This window comes from Morus notabilis, unplaced genomic scaffold (genome assembly GCF_000414095.1).
Source record: "Morus notabilis unplaced genomic scaffold, ASM41409v2 Scaffold1285, whole genome shotgun sequence".
NCBI lineage: Eukaryota > Viridiplantae > Streptophyta > Magnoliopsida > Rosales > Moraceae > Morus > Morus notabilis.
Genome location: NW_010362783.1, coordinates 380,586 through 397,519, shown reverse-complemented (window position 1 = coordinate 397,519; position 16,934 = coordinate 380,586). Strand labels below are relative to the sequence as shown.

At 34.7% G+C, this 16,934-nt stretch overlaps 2 protein-coding genes across 3 annotated transcripts in view; one reads left to right on the top strand and one right to left on the bottom strand.

Moving 5' to 3' along the window:
- LOC21399757 overlaps positions 1-1,527 on the top strand; it is an 8,225-nt gene extending 6,698 nt beyond the window's left edge. For both annotated transcript variants that reach the window (XM_010102853.2, XM_024168666.1), the window contains 3 exons: positions 113-446; positions 554-737; positions 828-1,527. In XM_010102853.2, coding sequence (XP_010101155.1) covers positions 113-446; positions 554-737; positions 828-1,311 — 1,002 coding nt within the window. In that variant the 3' untranslated portion in view covers positions 1,312-1,527. The remainder of the gene's footprint in view (positions 1-112; positions 447-553; positions 738-827) is intronic.
- A 1,145-nt stretch (positions 1,528-2,672) lies between these two features.
- On the bottom strand, positions 2,673-14,945 carry LOC21399756 (ATP-dependent DNA helicase Q-like 4A). The gene is made up of 26 exons (XM_024168679.1): positions 14,879-14,945; positions 14,718-14,776; positions 14,320-14,493; positions 13,396-13,444; positions 12,458-12,883; positions 11,263-11,430; positions 11,055-11,185; positions 10,471-10,816; positions 10,252-10,383; positions 9,929-10,015; positions 9,688-9,815; positions 7,862-7,982; positions 7,603-7,754; positions 7,364-7,499; positions 6,681-6,804; positions 6,547-6,617; positions 6,296-6,364; positions 5,980-6,108; positions 5,715-5,873; positions 5,506-5,586; positions 5,256-5,417; positions 4,950-5,005; positions 3,926-4,049; positions 3,652-3,746; positions 3,498-3,575; positions 2,673-3,411 (listed from the first exon to the last, which is right to left on the bottom strand). Exons 2-26 carry the CDS (start codon positions 14,726-14,728, stop codon positions 3,036-3,038), a joined length of 3,585 nt encoding a protein of 1,194 aa, XP_024024447.1. The 5' UTR covers positions 14,729-14,776; positions 14,879-14,945; the 3' UTR covers positions 2,673-3,035.
- Positions 14,946-16,934: the final 1,989 nt, after the last annotated feature.

Sequence of the window (16,934 nt, the reverse complement as noted above, 5' to 3'; positions counted from 1 at the left end):
CTTTTTTGGTCCATCACTTTTCACACAAGATACGTATTTACGTGCAAACAGCAATCTTTTGTTATTTATATGGAAGTAAATTGATTAGTTATATGGATGTATATTCTCATAGGTGCTTAAGCGAGAGATAAGCAAAGCACGTATAAGAATCATGGAACCTTTGCTAAAGGGATCCGCTGGTTTGGATTACCTCAAGAATGCTTTTGCCAATCGCTATGGATCTCCCTCTGACGCATACTCCTCCCTACCATTAACGGTGCAATGGCTATCTATTGTGTGGAATTGCAAAGATCATGAGTGGGAAGAACATGGACATTCCCTCTCTGCTTTGGACAATGAAAGTTCATCTCATGGCTTGATTCCTTCCACCACCCTTAGAAGTGGTGGAACCTTTGTGGTCAAACCTAACATGACTTCTGTTGCATCTGGGGCTACCAAGACCGCAGGTTTGAATGCTTACCCTCCTGTGAAAATTAGAGAAGGAAAAACTTTCAACTGTAATTTGGCTTATACTTTTTTATCATCTCATTTTGCGTCGTCTTTTGTTGATCAGGTAATCAACAGCCAGAATGCAAGGGAGAAAGAGTTGATTTGCTCGTCAGGCTGGGCTTGCTCAAGTTGGTAAGTGGTGTAACTGGTCTGACACAAGAAGTTTTGCCCGAAACTTTTATGCTGAACCTCCAGAGGCTGAGGGCTGTTCAGGCTCAACTTCAGAAGATTATTGTAACTGCTGTCAGGTAATTGACATAATTCCCAGCATTACTCTCTATTTAGCATTTTGTTAGTAAATACTTTTAGGCCTTACTTATCTGTGGCTGTAAATGCAGCATTCTTATTTGCCGACAAACCCTCGTAAGTGAGAGAATAATAGACAGCTCTAGGGATATGGAGGGAATTGTGTCAGAATGCATAGAGAGACTAGTGGAGCTCTTGGATGTTGTGGAAGATGCAGGTATTGAAGAAATTGTTGAATCAATCAGTAGGTTCTCAGTGAACAGTCTCGAAGATGGAGACGTCCAGAAGCTGCAATCACGGAAGGCGGTCATGGCGAGGATGTTAGCAAGGAGCTTGCAAGCCGGGGATCCTGTATTTGAAAAGGTATCCCGAGCTGTCTATGCTTCTGCCAGAGGAGTCGTGCTCGGAGGGAGTGGACCCCATGGAAGAAAACTAGCTGAGATGGCGCTCCGACAAGTTGGAGCTGCTGTACTGAGTAAGAGACTGGTGGAAGCTGCTGAAGTTTTAGTGGTGGCTGCTACTGTATCAGTTAGTGTTCATGGACCATGGTATACACAACTGACTGATACCATGTGAAGTATGATTTGGCGTACAGAAGAAAATAATGCACAGATGTAGATGGTAGGAGTTTTTATTTAAAGCTGTGTCTTAATTAACTGCAGTTGTAAATTATGGATATAGATTTTAACTATTAATGCAAAATTCTTTCTTTCTTTGGTGTAATACAAGGGAACAACATATGTAAATATGTTTGGATGTAATAAAGCGGTCTGTTTCGATCCTTTCTTTGCCTTCAGGTTTCTCACAGGAAATATTTGTAGACCGTAATTATTGTCTTGGTAATAATAATATTAAAAATAATGTCAATGGTACTTCTTGTTTTTGTTAAAGTATTAAAACTATTGTTGGTCTATCTCCTAATTGTTTAAGTTTTTGAGATAGATTGGTAAATTAACATAGTATTAGAGTAGGAGATCTTGAGTTTAAACTCCCGTAATTGTACTATTTATCTCTATTTAAATTGTCATCATGTGTTGGGTCTTTAATATATCTCGGGTTTAAATATTCACGTGTTGGATTTTTCAATTAATTTACTCACACAATTGTCAATTGTTTAGCCCACACGTGAAGAAGAGTGTTAAAGTATTAAATTATTGTTGATCCAGTCGAACAGCGTAATGAGTCTAAGGTTACAGAAGCGTTCGCCAACTTCACTTTGATAGGTATAGCATTGCAAGCAAATAGAGCAGAGAGCTTACCGTTTCTTTCTATTAGAGTCGCGAGCTTGTTGTAGTCGGTCCTAACCTAAAGGAATAAACTTGCTGCTTACTTGAAATAACCCCGCGTTCTTGCACGGCTCGGCTCGTTCTTCGAGCCCTGCTTCTCTCGGTAAACTAACAGTTTTTTTGTTTTTTGTTTTTGAAAAGCGAACTGGTGACAAAAATCCCTTATTTCACTTTGCCTATTTTCTATTCATGGAAAAATTAAAGGCAATATTTTCATTCCGTTGTTTTCCCGAAAGGAACTCTAGGTAATGGTATCCGTACGATTGTAGTTGAATATGAAAAGAAACAAAAGTTAAAAGCATCACCTATTCGCAGGGCGCACAACTATTCCACTTTCTCATGATAATGTTGTCATGCCACGACTATTTCATTTTCTTTTTAGTTAATTAATAATGTTCACAATAATGCTGAATACATATTATTGAGCAGAGTCCCGATATTTTCAAAAATTTAACCGGCTGAAAGTTTCATTAAAAGAATTTAAAACACAGGGAATGCTTTTCGTTTAATTTTTATAAAAGGGAGAAAAATGGAATTCAATGAAATACAATATATATATATATATATATATATATATATTATGCAAGAAACACGAGAATATTACATTGATAAAATGATTTTTCTATAGCAATAGCAGGTCTAAGAATAGGATTGCTTACCCGACCAAAAACCAAATTATAGCCCATCGTATCATGTATCTACAGACGCAGCCCATGCAAGGAAGCATTCAAGGCAACAATTTAGGTTACACCAACAAAAAGGTGCGAACAATAGTCTATAACCTGTGAAACAAACGTATTTATTTCATGACTACATACCACATTAGAGTACCAACAAATGATGGAACAAAACTTGTTATAAATGAGCATTTTCTTTTTCTTTTGCTTTTCATTTTACATTTGCTTGAATCAAGAAGTCTAGATTGCAATGGATAGTCGTTGCATTTTCTTCCTCAGAAATAAATTTAGCGCCCAAAAAGTTGGCATGCCTAATTGTTCCTGCCCACCATCATTGTCATATGTTTTTCAGAGTCGACCATAACGGCAGGAGTCGTCCACCATTCTGATTAGTCTTCACCGAGCCATTAGTTTCAATATCATATTTCTCAAAACCTAGGTCATTGCCTATGTACTGGCTGCAAAAGTCTTGTTCCATGCAGTCACTTGTCTCGTCAACTTTGTTCTGCTTCTTTGTTGCCATTTTCTTCGATCGACCAGTGCTGTTAAATTCAAAGTCCTCTAAATTCGGACTCGGATCTCCACCCCTTCTCTTCTTTATGGAATCAGTACTCTCATTGCTGCTGCTGTTGTTTTTGTCTTTCCTGTGGTGCTCTTTTATGACAGATTCAATGGTTTCGAGAATTCGATCTCCATACTTCATTACCTTAGCCCTTAATTTGGAAACATACAAGATGACCATTAACATGTCGGCTTGGCAAGCGGCACAAAAATTTATAGTATTAACCTGTAAACTTACTTGCCAATTCCATGTATCTCAAGCAGTTCTTCTTTTGTCCTGGGAAGCTTTTTGCACATCTGCTTAAGAGTATTATCCCTGTAAAAAGAAAAGGTATGCCAACATGTACCACAAAAAGGATAGAAAAGAAAAGAAACTGCGAATTGCAGCTTACACAAAAATGTGGTACGCCATGACCCCCTCTCCAGCTTCTTTAACAAGAGCACCTCGAAGCTTCCGCAAAGCTGGAAATAGTTTAGCTGAGAGATTCTTCGATAGCATAGCCACAAAGAACAAAGAAAAGGAAATTAATTTTATTGTTGAAGGTATTTCTATATTACAAGAATTTGTAAATCTAACACTCATGCTTTTGTCATACACAGATAAATGAGTGTTTACTTATTCCACACATGAAACATGCAAATACAAGAGACATGTGATTTAAGTACCACGTCTACTTCAGACTGAGGTTGAGCAGAAATGTTAGGACTCAGATTCTCGTGGAGCAATGAGCCCTTGGCTGGAGTAATGTCAACTATACTCTTTTTAAGAACTTTTACAGAAGAAGGGAACCTACAAGATAAATGAATAAAAATCCCGCGTCAATTGCAGTAGTGCATGTAGGTGAGCCAAGAGTAGTGCAGTGGATGGACAAAAAAAAATGATCAAGACAAGAAAATGCGAATTTATCTAGTAGAGAGAAGCTTCTGCTATAAACAGAATATACACCTTGCTGAAGCACTCTACAGAAGTTGTCAAACTCTAAAGTTTCACCAACTAACCAAAAATAACATATTCAACAATAGTACATGCTGAGAGAACCATAACGAATTTGTAGAAAAATATAGTTCTTTTAATAGGGAAAAAAATCATTAAAAAGGTGACAGATAACAGCTATATAACTTGGTAACTTTGACCACATGTCCCAGTAAGAGAAGCCAAGGAAATTTCATTGAAAAGGTAACCTGGATAACAACTTTATAACTTGGTAACTTTGACCACAGGTCCTACTAAGAGAAGCCAAGAAATTCAATTATTGAGTCAACTTGTATACTGGAATTAGTTGAGTTTGGTGCAGAGATTGCTAAAAAATACAATCCAGCTGTTTCAGCTCCCCCCCATTAATAAAGTTTGAATAACAAACAACATAAAATATATCTTTGGTTGGACGGAACAGGATCATATCCAAGTTATATATTGAATAACTTCTATGAATTAGCAGTGTGATGCTGTTTAATAACTCATAAAAGCAAAAAGAACAAAAAGTACACATTCTTAAACTATGTTAGCACTTTGCCCCAGGTGAGAGTCATCAGGCATGGATTTTGTTGGTAAGTAAAGTGTAGACATAATGAATGTGCATTGCTGATTCAGAGATTTTATCTTCGACATGTCAATGTAATATTGATTCAAAACAACCAAAAGGAGTACCAATTTTGAAGTTTGAGAAAGAAAGCAGGCAGTAGAGTCAACCTTAATACAATTGTCCTCCTACCAGAGCAGAGATCATATGCTTTGGACTGGTTCACCTGTCAGCAAATGTGAACCGTCATCATGGATAAGTGATGATAAAAGGACACAAGAAGAACCAATTTCTTGGGGCCCGTTTGTTTCATATACTCAAAAACTCAAATCATTGATTCTGCTACAGTATTTTCCTCTCACAAAAACTTTGAATTCCAAACGTCAGAATCAAGAATCATGGTTTGAGTATATCTTCCAAACAAGCCCTTGATCTTTCAGACATTATATATGAAGAAAAGGATTTCCTTCAAGTACCTTTAGTACTGAGGATACAGATCCATAAACATCACTTTTCCTTACTTCCTCCACAAGAATATCCTCAGTAACAAGATAACGCAAAATACGGGAAGCTTCTCCCTTGGCTAGATGTTTTCCAGCCCCATGGAGTCTTATAATTTCATGTTTATGTTTCTTGACCTATTTTTGACATTACAGATATACAATTAAGACTAAAAAATTAATGACAGTACACCGAAAGCATCATACATTTCTTACAAGAACTCACAATTTGGCTCAAGGAGCCCCTGTAGACTTCCAAAATATGAGATGATGAATGCTGCCCCCCTGTTAACTTCACTAGTTCAACCTATGAGAACAACACGTGAAAAAGTAGCCAATATAAGATACAAGAAATATGATATGTTAATTCGAAGCAACAGTAATCACTACAAACAAATATGACATCTTAAAAAGTAAACCAACAAGGTCACAAACCAAATGCTTTGCCATCTCAGTGACATCCTTGTCAACAAAGCTTTTGACTTTCAAACAATTATCACAAGTTTTTTTGCAGGCTGCAGAATCAAACTTCTCCCCAAAATGGATAAGTTGTAGAAGACGTCGACAATCAACATCATTTTCACAGTAACTGACCTGAAATAGGTCATATTACTTTATTTAGAACATTTTGATCTAAACATAAAGTGAATGTAACAGGATGGAATGGCAAAAAGTATAACTTGAAACCTCCATCAATTACCATTCTTAAAAGATTTTCAGTATTAGTTTCTAGTATTCCTCCCGAGTTCATTGCATTAACACCATTTTTCCGAGATGTGAAAGGACTTTGCTCTATGACACCTTGGCTAATCATATGTTTGACTCGTATCTGCAAGATAAAATGCAAACAGAAATAATTATAAATATAAAAAACAAAAGAAAAAGATGCCAGTCTTGAAATCTTAGCAATCTGCAACTTATTCTTTTTTTTTCCCCGGAGGAATACTGCAACTTATCTAGTGTACAGTAGAGTAACCAATATGTATACACGTAGTAATTTCATGAGAACAACTTACAAAGTCACTGTAACTGTAATACAACACACAAGATGAACGCTGACCATCTCTACCAGCTCGACCACACTCCTGATCAATAGCGGTCCAATTAGCTAACAAAATACATACATGGTCCTCTCTTAACTAAAACCAAACAGTAAGCTAATAAAGTCAATGATAAAATTAAAAAATGAAAATAGACAGTTTAAATTTCAAATTTCAAACAACTATAATTCAATCTAAAGTGTATCAACTAATTTTTGTTTCAGTACCTGATGATATCCTTCAATAGATTTTGGGAGAGAATGGTGAATTACAAAGCGAACATCTGGTTTATTGATACCTGGAAGTCTTAATGTTAGTCAATGGTCGAGTTTAATTAATCAAAACTGCAATCAGCACGTACCCATTCCAAATGCCACTGTAGCACAAATTATGTTTATTTCGTCTTTGCTCCATTGATTTTGTACAAAGGCACGTTGAGAGAGTTCCATAGTACCATGGTAAAATGCAGCTTTATGCCCACATTCCTGCACAAGAATTAAATGAACTCTTAATGAAACATAACCCATTATGTTCAATGTCTAAGTGAAACAACAGATTGTTATCTACCCATGGCTTCATTTTCTATCTGTTAAAAGATTTAAATTCTGTAATTTTCAAGGTCCGCCTTGAATAATCCCTTACAGACAAAGGTTACTACAGGAAAAAGGTAAAATTCACACAAACTGACAGGATTTAACATATTATGAATGGAGCAATGATAAATAGATTTTCCACAAGGAGCATAAAACAAAGGAAGTAATCATTACAACAACAACAACAAACCTTAATCCCAACTTAATTGGGGTCGGCTATATGGATTTCACTTTTCCACACAGTTAAAGGAAGTAATCATTACAACAACAACAACAAACCTTAATCCCAACTTAATTGGGGTCGGCTATATGGATTTCACTTTTCCACACAGTTAAAGGAAGTAATCATTACGGGGAGTAAAATTTGTAAGTAATATGGCATCACATAATTGAATATTGAAATACATGGGAGCCCCTAATTCAAGATGGAAGTATTACACTTAAGTCACACCTGCAATTTTTCAGCAGCTTTTTCACAGTCCATTCTGGAAAGACAATAAATGATTCCACATTCATCATAATGGTTTTCTTTGATGAACTTGTCGATGTCATCCAAACACTTCTTAGTCTTTGGAATGACAGAATACCTGCGAAATACAAAATAAACTAACTGTTTTCAATTTTGAATGAGGGCTTAAATTAAACTATTCCTGCCACATTGAAAAGAATTTAACAGCATCCAATACTTGCCACAAGTTTGAACGGTTAAAACTTTGCCGGAAAACAATGCAGTTGACAAGACCAAGAGCTTGCACAACATCTTCCTTTACACTGGCTGTTGCAGTAGCAGTTAAAGCTAACACTGGTGTATTTGGGAACTTTTGTTTCAAGATACCAAGACCCTGACATTTTACAGTTTATATTGAGTATAAGAATTAACAGAGTGTGTATGTGTGTCTATGGAGAGAGAGAGAGAGAGCATAAATAAAAATTATTAGGAGGCCACAACCTGATAATCTGGTCTAAAATCATGCCCCCACTGACTCACACAATGAGCTTCATCGATAACAATCCTAGCAAGCAATTCACGAGAATGTAAACTCCCAAGGTGGCGCACAAGAACGTCACTTCTGCAGTTGGGAGAAAACTTTAATAATTATGCGTTATTCGTGCTTAAGCATTCGTTTCAATTTGCAATTACCTTGGCTGCTAACAAGGTTGTGTCTCATAATTGAGGTGAGAGGAACTGATAAAAGTTAAGATAAACCAATTTGTAAATTCTATGTTTAGTGGATATAGGGAAACTGGTTAAACTAAAACAATTTCAAGGTTGGGCATATGAAGAGTTTTAGGGACGACCTGCAAGTGCAATGCAACGAAGGCGTGGGATTTTTATTGATATATCCAAGGAAAAAACTAAGAAATGCCAAGAATTCTTTATTAATAATAGAAATTAATACAAAGGAAAGAGGACAAGAAGTCCCCAAGAAAGCTAATAAAAAAATAAAAAAAACTCAGAGAACAGAAAAACCTGAAGCTCATAACCTCTTATCAGCCCATCACATCTTTCCAATCCAAAACAATAAAAGAAAAGGAAAAATCTTTAATGGCTTTTTCAGTGAAGGCTCGCAAGGAAGCTGAGTATTTTCTTTTTCAAAGAGATTCAGTCTCCATCTAAAGTTCTACTATTTCTTTCCACTCAAATCGTCCATAGTTTTTTTTTTCTTTATAATAAACAAAGAAACGTTTATTGATCAAAAAAAAAAAAAAAGTTTTTTTAAAAAAAAAAAAAAAAAAAAAAAAAAACAACCACACAAAGTGACGAAGAAGGGAGATCCTCAAAAAGAGAAGGAAAAAAATTCGAAAACACCCTAGATAAAGCTAGTTAAAATGGAAACATACAAAAATCTCACAAAGATTCAAATCATCCCGCCAACTTAACTGTATTAAAGATAAAGTAAAATGCTTATACTCTTTGTCTTGAGACGCCAAAACCGAGGCCAAGAAAGAGCACAATTTTTTGACTTTTCCACATGGCTTTAGACATCTTATTAGAACGAAAAAATGGACAATTTACTATTGAGATTGCATGGATCTTTATCTCTTATTCTTAATAAATATCTTTTTGTTAGTGTAATTATTTGACTAAAAAAGTTATGAATCAAGAGTAAAAGGTAAAGATCTTGACCCATACACTTTCAAAGTATTCGTCAAGATTACCATATTAGAACCAAAACCAAGCTTATCCAACAATAAGGAATTGCATTATGCGGCGAAGGCTAAAGCTGGCCAGCCTGAAGCCCAGTTCTTTGACCCTAGGCCGAAGATCTAGGCCTGAAAGCCTAACTCAGTCGGGTTTTTAGAAAACTGCTTTAGATTCATCCTTATAAAAATGCGGGCTTTCCTGGCTGGACTAGGCCAGCACATGGTCATAAAGGCTGGCCCAGCCCACCCCAAAAAAAAAGAATATGGGCCGGGCCAGTTTCACACTTTGGGCGTCCCAAATTGACAGAGGCCCACAAAAAACAGGCTTCTTTCAAAAGATTGTTTCAAAAGTTTCTAGCCACTTTGCCGTTGCAGAAACAAATGGCCAACTATCAATTCACATTCTACCTTCTGCATGAACACTGAGAAGGAGATTATAAATTTGTAAATTTAGTGTCGTTATTTTAAAGTAAAAAAAACCTTTGTTTCTTCAATTGCTTTCGGTAACTAATAAGTGATACTGAAGTGGATTGCCACTGAGGTACGGCATACGATTCAATTAAACAGTGTAAGCCAGAATGCTACAATCGAAAGAATACATTTTTATTTGAAAAAAAAAAAAACACTTACTTGGCAACTTTCTCAGGCGTGACATATAACAGCTTGTATTTACAATAATCAGAAGCAAGTTCTCTAAAGATCTCTTGTTGTTCTGTCCATTCCATGTTGGCACTCAAGTATGCAGCAGGTATATTTGCCTAGAAAACGCTCAGAAAGGAAGTCATAAATGAATGTTTATCACATAAGACGACGTGAAATAAGATAAGTTGAAACCCCACTGAAAACTAGACATATCACTGATGAAGACTACCTGTAATAAATGCATTATTTGATCTTGAATGAGTGAGACCAGTGGACAAACTACCAATGTTATCCCTGGACATATAAGAGCGGGGAGCTGCAAAGATAGCAGCTCTAAAATATTCATTTCTTACTGTCAACATAGAATGAATTCTTGAAGAAAAAGATAAGTTAGAAGCATATCTCCTTGGTTAAAAAAAAAAAATATTGCATCATAAGCTGAACCAATGAACTATGCATTACCAAACAAGTGTGGCACAAATTTCAAATGACAAAACAATAGCCAACGAGTGAAAGGACCATAACAAATAAGGACTTTAAGAAAAAAATTACCTGATATGTCAAGCTTTTACCCCCTCCAGTCGGCATTAGAACAAAAACATCATAGCCACTCATTGTAGCATTAATTACCTCCCTTTGGTTGGGGCGGAAGGAGTGATTTCCAAACACTTTCTTGTTATTGGCCTGAAATTGGTTGGCTTGCATCAGACAATAATCACAGCGAAAAAAATTAATGCAAATATCAAAATCGAGAATAATGCAGCTGAGCACCTCCAATTTCTTTGTCCACGAGAAATTCCCACTACTCCACTTTTTGTCATTAGAACCTTCAATATAGCTAACTTCAGAAAACTTTGGAATGTATGGTTCCCTATCTATGGAAGAGAATGAAATTGATGATGGATTATGACTCTCATACAGTCCCGGCTCATTACGTAGATGAACCTGGGCATTAAATCTCGAGGGTTCAGTCCAGGAGGATCCTGCTTGAGGTGCTTCATACTGGAATGATCTGGGAGTAGTCGATGTAGAAAAATGTGATTTTTGTCTTTCTTCAACTACAGAATTGGGGCGAAGATATCTCTCAAGCTGCTGAATTTGTTTATTTAGCTCCAACCTAAGGATGGAAATGTTTACTCAACTCATATCTCCAATTACATGATCAGAGAGTATTTTCCAACAATAATAGCAATGAACAATACAAGCAATAGGACTTGATCCATAAAGATTCCATTATTCCATCAATTTTTTCCATTCACTTGTTTATTCCTTGTATTTGGTTTTGAATTTAGCAACCAAATATTGGTTTTGAATTTAGCAACCAAATACACTGGTGAAGAAGGATGGATACAAACCTGTTCTGGCGAAGCTTCTCCATGTGTGCCGGACTTAGGTCATTAAAATTATCAATGAGTTCATTTGATATGGTTATAAGCATATCTTTCATTTCCTGCAAATGACATGCAGCTTCTGGGCAAGTCCCTAGCTGTATGAAAATTCACGAATTAGGTACGTCAAGTTAGCTAAAGATGAGATGGCAATAGTGCAGATAATACATATTACCTTAAAACCATGACTGCAAATTGAGCACAATTCTGGTGGCAAACAAGACTCGTGTCCCATAAAATTACTCTTATCTATAGATGGAGTAATGGGAGGAAGCTTTGACATTGATGGCTGAGGTGTGCAGGTTGATTGATATTGTTCCACTATTTGGTCCACATCAATATTCTGCAGCCCAAATTAAATAAATGTGACAGATGAATGATAACACTTATGTGAGGAAGTAGTAATAGTAGCAGTAGGAGGAGTAATAGTAACGGCAATAACAGCATCATGACTGACTTTCACAACTCTAACATCACAACATGTTAATGCGAGAAATGTCACAAGTACTTGGTATTAAAAGTTTATCTCCTGCTATAATGTCGTATTCTACTGGGTTACAGCACTGATAGCATAACATTGGCAAGAACCATTACAAATTGAGATCACACGAGTAATTTAAAAAAAAATTAAGAAGATTAGACGCTTTACTTCTTTACAACTCTAATATATAGTGTAGGCAAATGATTTTGTTTTCAATAAAAAGTAAAAATGAGCTTGTTTTGAGAATCATTCTGGGACCAATTTTGAAATTGCGTTTGATTGGTTTTTTAAGAGATTGTTTTGAATATAATAAAAAAGTTAAATCATGTTTATTAATTAATATATTATAATATTGTTGATAAGTACTCAAATATGAAAACGGAAAAGTGAAAACAACATTCAATTGTTTTCTAATTCCTTCACAAAAACCATTCTCACTATTTTCGTTTTCATTTTCACTTTCAAAACATCTGCTAAACAAACGTCGTTTCGTTTTCATTTTCATTTTTGGCTTCTCAAAATACGTAAAAACCGTTTTCAAAAATGGTTCCAAACACGCACAATAAGTTGAGATACATGAATACTTTAAAAGAATAAAAAGATTTGACAATGAAATAAAAGAGCCTAAACACACCCAAAACTTAAACTACTTAGTTACGTAATTAGACCAACCAATTGTAATTCTTTTATTTTTCCTTGAAACACCATGGGGCATATGGCTCCCACTATATTAAGAAGAGATGAAACAGCGAGGATTTGAATCTTGGATCGCACACTCACATACCCAACCACTTGAGCTAGCCTCAAATAGCTAATTGCAATTCTTTTTTAATCCCACAGGTATAATAAATGTATGATTTACCCTTAACACTTGTCAAAAAGAAATTACCTCAAGTATCTCGTCGTCATCCATGTCACTGACCAAACCTGTTCCAGATTGTTTTATTTGGCTGGTATGAACATTATAATTGCTGACAGATCCAGCTAAAACTTGATGATGAGAATTGTAGACCATTGATGCTCTGATCTGACTCTGCCCTCCAACACTTTTTCCTGCTTCTGCACATTTAGCATTACTTGATGGGAAATAACGGCTTGTGTGACTTGTAGATTCACTAACACTGGCATTCGCTGAACCAAAATATTGGTGTGTTTGGTTACGTCCAGAACCTCTATCAATGTCATTTGAACATTGCAAGGTAGTTTTACAAACATCCGGAGAGTTTTCAGTGTTCAAATTCTTTACGTGTATGGTTTTCCCAGGTTTAACATAACTCCTGCAAGAAATCTGCATGCTGGAAAGAACATGCCAAGCCTGCCAAATTTGCATTAATAAGCTGCAGTGCTGAAACAGGGCTGAGTTTAACTTTAAGGGGGAAAAAACAGAGAAGACTTAAGAGCTTGTAAAAATAATAATAATAATAATAATAATAAGAGCAAAATGACACAAATTACTTCTCATTAAAACATCTGTTTCTTTTAAAAAAAAAAAATCCCATTGAAAAGGAAAGAACAAAAACAAAAAAGTAACAATGAGGGCAACAACTCTGACTTTCAGAACGAGTGAAAATTGAAAACAATAATATCACAACCAATAATTTAACTAAATACCAACTGATTGTTGTTTTTCTAAAGTTTTCCTGATCTTGCTCCCGAACAAATGCAACCCAATTTATCTCATCCTTCACTGATAGTAAAATAACTAGAACTCATTGAATACATAACTTAAAATGGTAATCCAAGAAATCATAGTTAACATCGAACTAATCCACTTCCCAAAAAAAAAAAATCAAACTACTCCAGGAATGCAAGCAGAACGTTCTATACCTTTTCAAGTTGTGATCGTTGAATACTCTGACTTTGACAGGCTGCAAAACTGAAAACACACAAATGGGGTATTTATGAGAGTGAAAACAGAAGCACATAGTTCGAACTTGTTGAAAGATTTGTGGATCTGGTGCAATTAGTTAGGATTTTTACCTTGTTTAGGTTGTTGACTATTTTTTTAATTTAAATCAGTACAGCTATACATGTTGTCATTTAATTTTGGAATAGGTGTACATGTTCTTTCCTAAAATAGCTATAGAATTGTATCTACATATTGCCTGTACCGTGTAACCTAAAGTGGTGGAATAAGAATTAGAAAAATCAGTTCCCATTTCAATTTCGTGTTCACAACTTTCAAAAATGAATAAACTTGTTACACCTTCAGCATCAGATCATAGTTCGATAGATGTACATATATCCACAAATTATCAACTAAAGGAAACTTTTAATTATAAATTACTGCCGACAGAAGGGAATAGCAAGGCAATTGAGTTTCAAACGGTGATCAATTCATAAATTGAAACTTGAAATAAATGGGAAATTTTTTAAGGCCTCTAAGCATACAAAATCCACCTAAACACCCAGCATCAAATTCCATCCTCTATTAAAGCCTTTCTTTAAAGACTATCTTCAAAACTAATTTTGTTGCTTTCCAGCCACAGCACCAAAGCTTCCGCCAAAACCCCGGAAACTAAAACTTCTTAGCCCCCGTTTGTTTTATGGGTTCGAATTGCTGTCAATGTTTTCTCACACAAAATTTAAATTTTTGTTCAAATCTATGAACCAAACGGGCCCTTAACATCAACTAGATAATGGAGGACTAGTATTAACACAAAAAAATCAAGTTCTCATCTTGTAGATAATCTTTTTGAACGAGAAAGTAAAAGTAGAAAAATAAAAACACCATTTGAGGACGAATCAAACCTTGTAGCCATTGGGTCTTGGTCTGCGATTGGAGGCTTTTGAGTTTGTAAAGAGAAAAGGAAATTGGAACTTAGAAACTTCTTTTGGTTTATGAAATGTTCATGTGCCTCAAGATGTTGCGACAAATTCACTTTTGGAATCTGCACAGTTTCCACACCTTCTCTTCTCCAACTGCTTCTTTCACACATTATAATAAGCCCACCAAAAAAAAAACCCCTCAAAATTAAAATAAAATCAAAAAAGAAACATATATACCCAATGCATAGAAGATTGTTCTCGAAAATTTAAACAATGATTAATAGCAATAATGACAATATATTGTCATCACCAATCGAAATTAAAAAAAAAAACTAAAAATTAGAAAAAAATGGAAGAAAAGAGAGTTGTGGAATCATTACTCTTGCACCATCACTGAATCAGTGATTCGTTGATTACTCCGCTGCGCCTAAACTGTTTCCTTCAAAAAGCATCACAAAAATTTGTACCAAAAATGAATATTGGAACAAAAATTCGAACTTGTTTATGAACCAAACAATGTGAGAAAGATGAAGCAATGCACCTTCCAAATGCGACGCGACACATATTTCAAATTCGCTTAAAGCAAATGATTCGAAGTACATTCACAAACCCTAGAAGCGAAATGATCATTTCTGGTTCTGAGCTTTTAAATAATCTGGTTTCGCCCGTGGTCGGAGCGACGAGCCACCGGGAGGGAGGGAGAGGGCGGACAGCGACTGAAAAATAGAGAGAGAAAGAGAGTGGAGACAGAGAGAGAGAGAGGGGGAGAGATGTCTTTAAAACAGAGCGGCAGAGAGCGATATTGGAAATGGCGGGACTTTTCATTTTCATTTTCATTTTTTGTTTTGTTTTTTTTTTTTTTGGAATTGTAAACTCACTGCGTACGGAAACGTATCCTGTGACTGTGCGCTTATTGCGTGTCAGATGCTAGAAATATGGGAACAAAATACAGATATTATAACATAACGATACAATTATGTGTCCGTTTAGTTTAATTTACTGATTTAATTTTTAATTCGAATTAAAATGTAATTTTATATAAAAAAAATTTTATTGTAATAAAAAAATTAAATATGATTATTTTTAAAATTTTTTTACTGTTATAAAACTCAAATTCTAAACTCAAATTGACGAAATGAACAAAACTTATATAACAATTAGGGCTAATTGCATTGTTGCCTTTCGAATTTTAGGTCATTGTTTATCTGTATTCCGATCTTTAGAAGTCTTGTACATTTTTTTTGTGTTAAATCATTTATGAAAATTGACACGCAACGTGAAGTCGTAACAAAAGTGAGTGAATTGAGTGTATAATTACAAAAGTTGCTCCCTAAAATAAGGGTAAATATAATTAAGGGTGTTTGTTTTATAATTCAAGTTAAAAACTTGAATTGTATTTATAAGAAAAAAATGTTATAATAAAAAGTGAAATTTAAATTTTTTTTTAAGAAAATACTGTAAAAATAAAATTTAAATTTTAACTTAAGTTACGAAACAAGTAACAGCCAACAATAACAATAGAAAACAATAGAAGTAAGAAGTTTTTTTGGTTCATCAATTACAGCCAACAGTGAATATTAACCAAAAATCAAGCATCCAACGTCTAAAAAGAAATACTAAAAACCACTAATATTCATCCACAACTTACAATTAAATTAATACTAATCGTGATTAAGGATTTTAGTCTCTTATGAGGATCCTTCACCGATGTCAATTTCTCGCTTTCTTGTGCTGTAGTTGAGTATGCGGTAATTTTAGGGTTTTGCATAAATTTGAGGGAAAAATATAGGGGCTTAAAAGAGTAAAAAAGGAGAAAAAAAACTCAATAATGTGTTTATTAGTGTAATTATTAAAATGCCCTCAAAATTGTCATCACGCGCGAGTATGAGTGTTCGTGGTCGGTTTGAGCAGTTTTTTTAAAAATCATCAACCAAATCAAAAATATTTTTTCCTTTTAGGCCGTTTGATATTTTAACAAAAATTAAATTGAACCAAATCACTCATAAGCAGTTTGGTTTAGGCGGTTTAAGTTTAAGACTAAAAAGTTTTAACAATTCATAAAAATTATAAAATTGTTAATCAATAAAAATAAAAATAAGATTTAAGTTTGCAATATAACTAAAAAATAACAAATGTCTAAAAGTTCACCATTTGAAGTTTTAATACAAACCAATAAAAATATGATAATGTGTATTTTATAAGTGTAGAACTTTCATTATGACCAATAAAAACTAAAATAAACATAAAAAAACATTTTAAAATTTTAAAAATGATATATGAATATTTTTGGGTAGATTATTAGGCGGTTTGAGGAGTCCGAATCACAACCTAAATTACTCAAAAAATTAGATTAAAAACCCGACTAAACCACCCAATAATTCAAAAATAATTAACAATTTGGTTTGGTTTGGTTTAAATTTAGTGGTTTTCGCGGTTTGACGGATTTTTTGAACACCCTTACGTGCGAGTCACCTATCAATTTCCGTAAACAATTTAACTGAAGGGGAAATTCTACAAGACTTTTGAAGTTCGAGGAATGTATATTACAGATTGAAATTTGAGGGCATTTTGTGACACAACCTATAATTTAATGGCAG

Coding starts and splice junctions, on each gene's coding strand:
- LOC21399756 (XM_024168679.1), bottom strand. Junction 11,431..12,457: donor ATGACGACGAGATACTTGAG/GTAATTTCTTTT, acceptor TTTGGGCTGCAG/AATATTGATGTGGACCAAAT. Junction 9,816..9,928: donor AAATAATGCATTTATTACAG/GTAGTCTTCATC, acceptor AGCGTTTTCTAG/GCAAATATACCTGCTGCATA.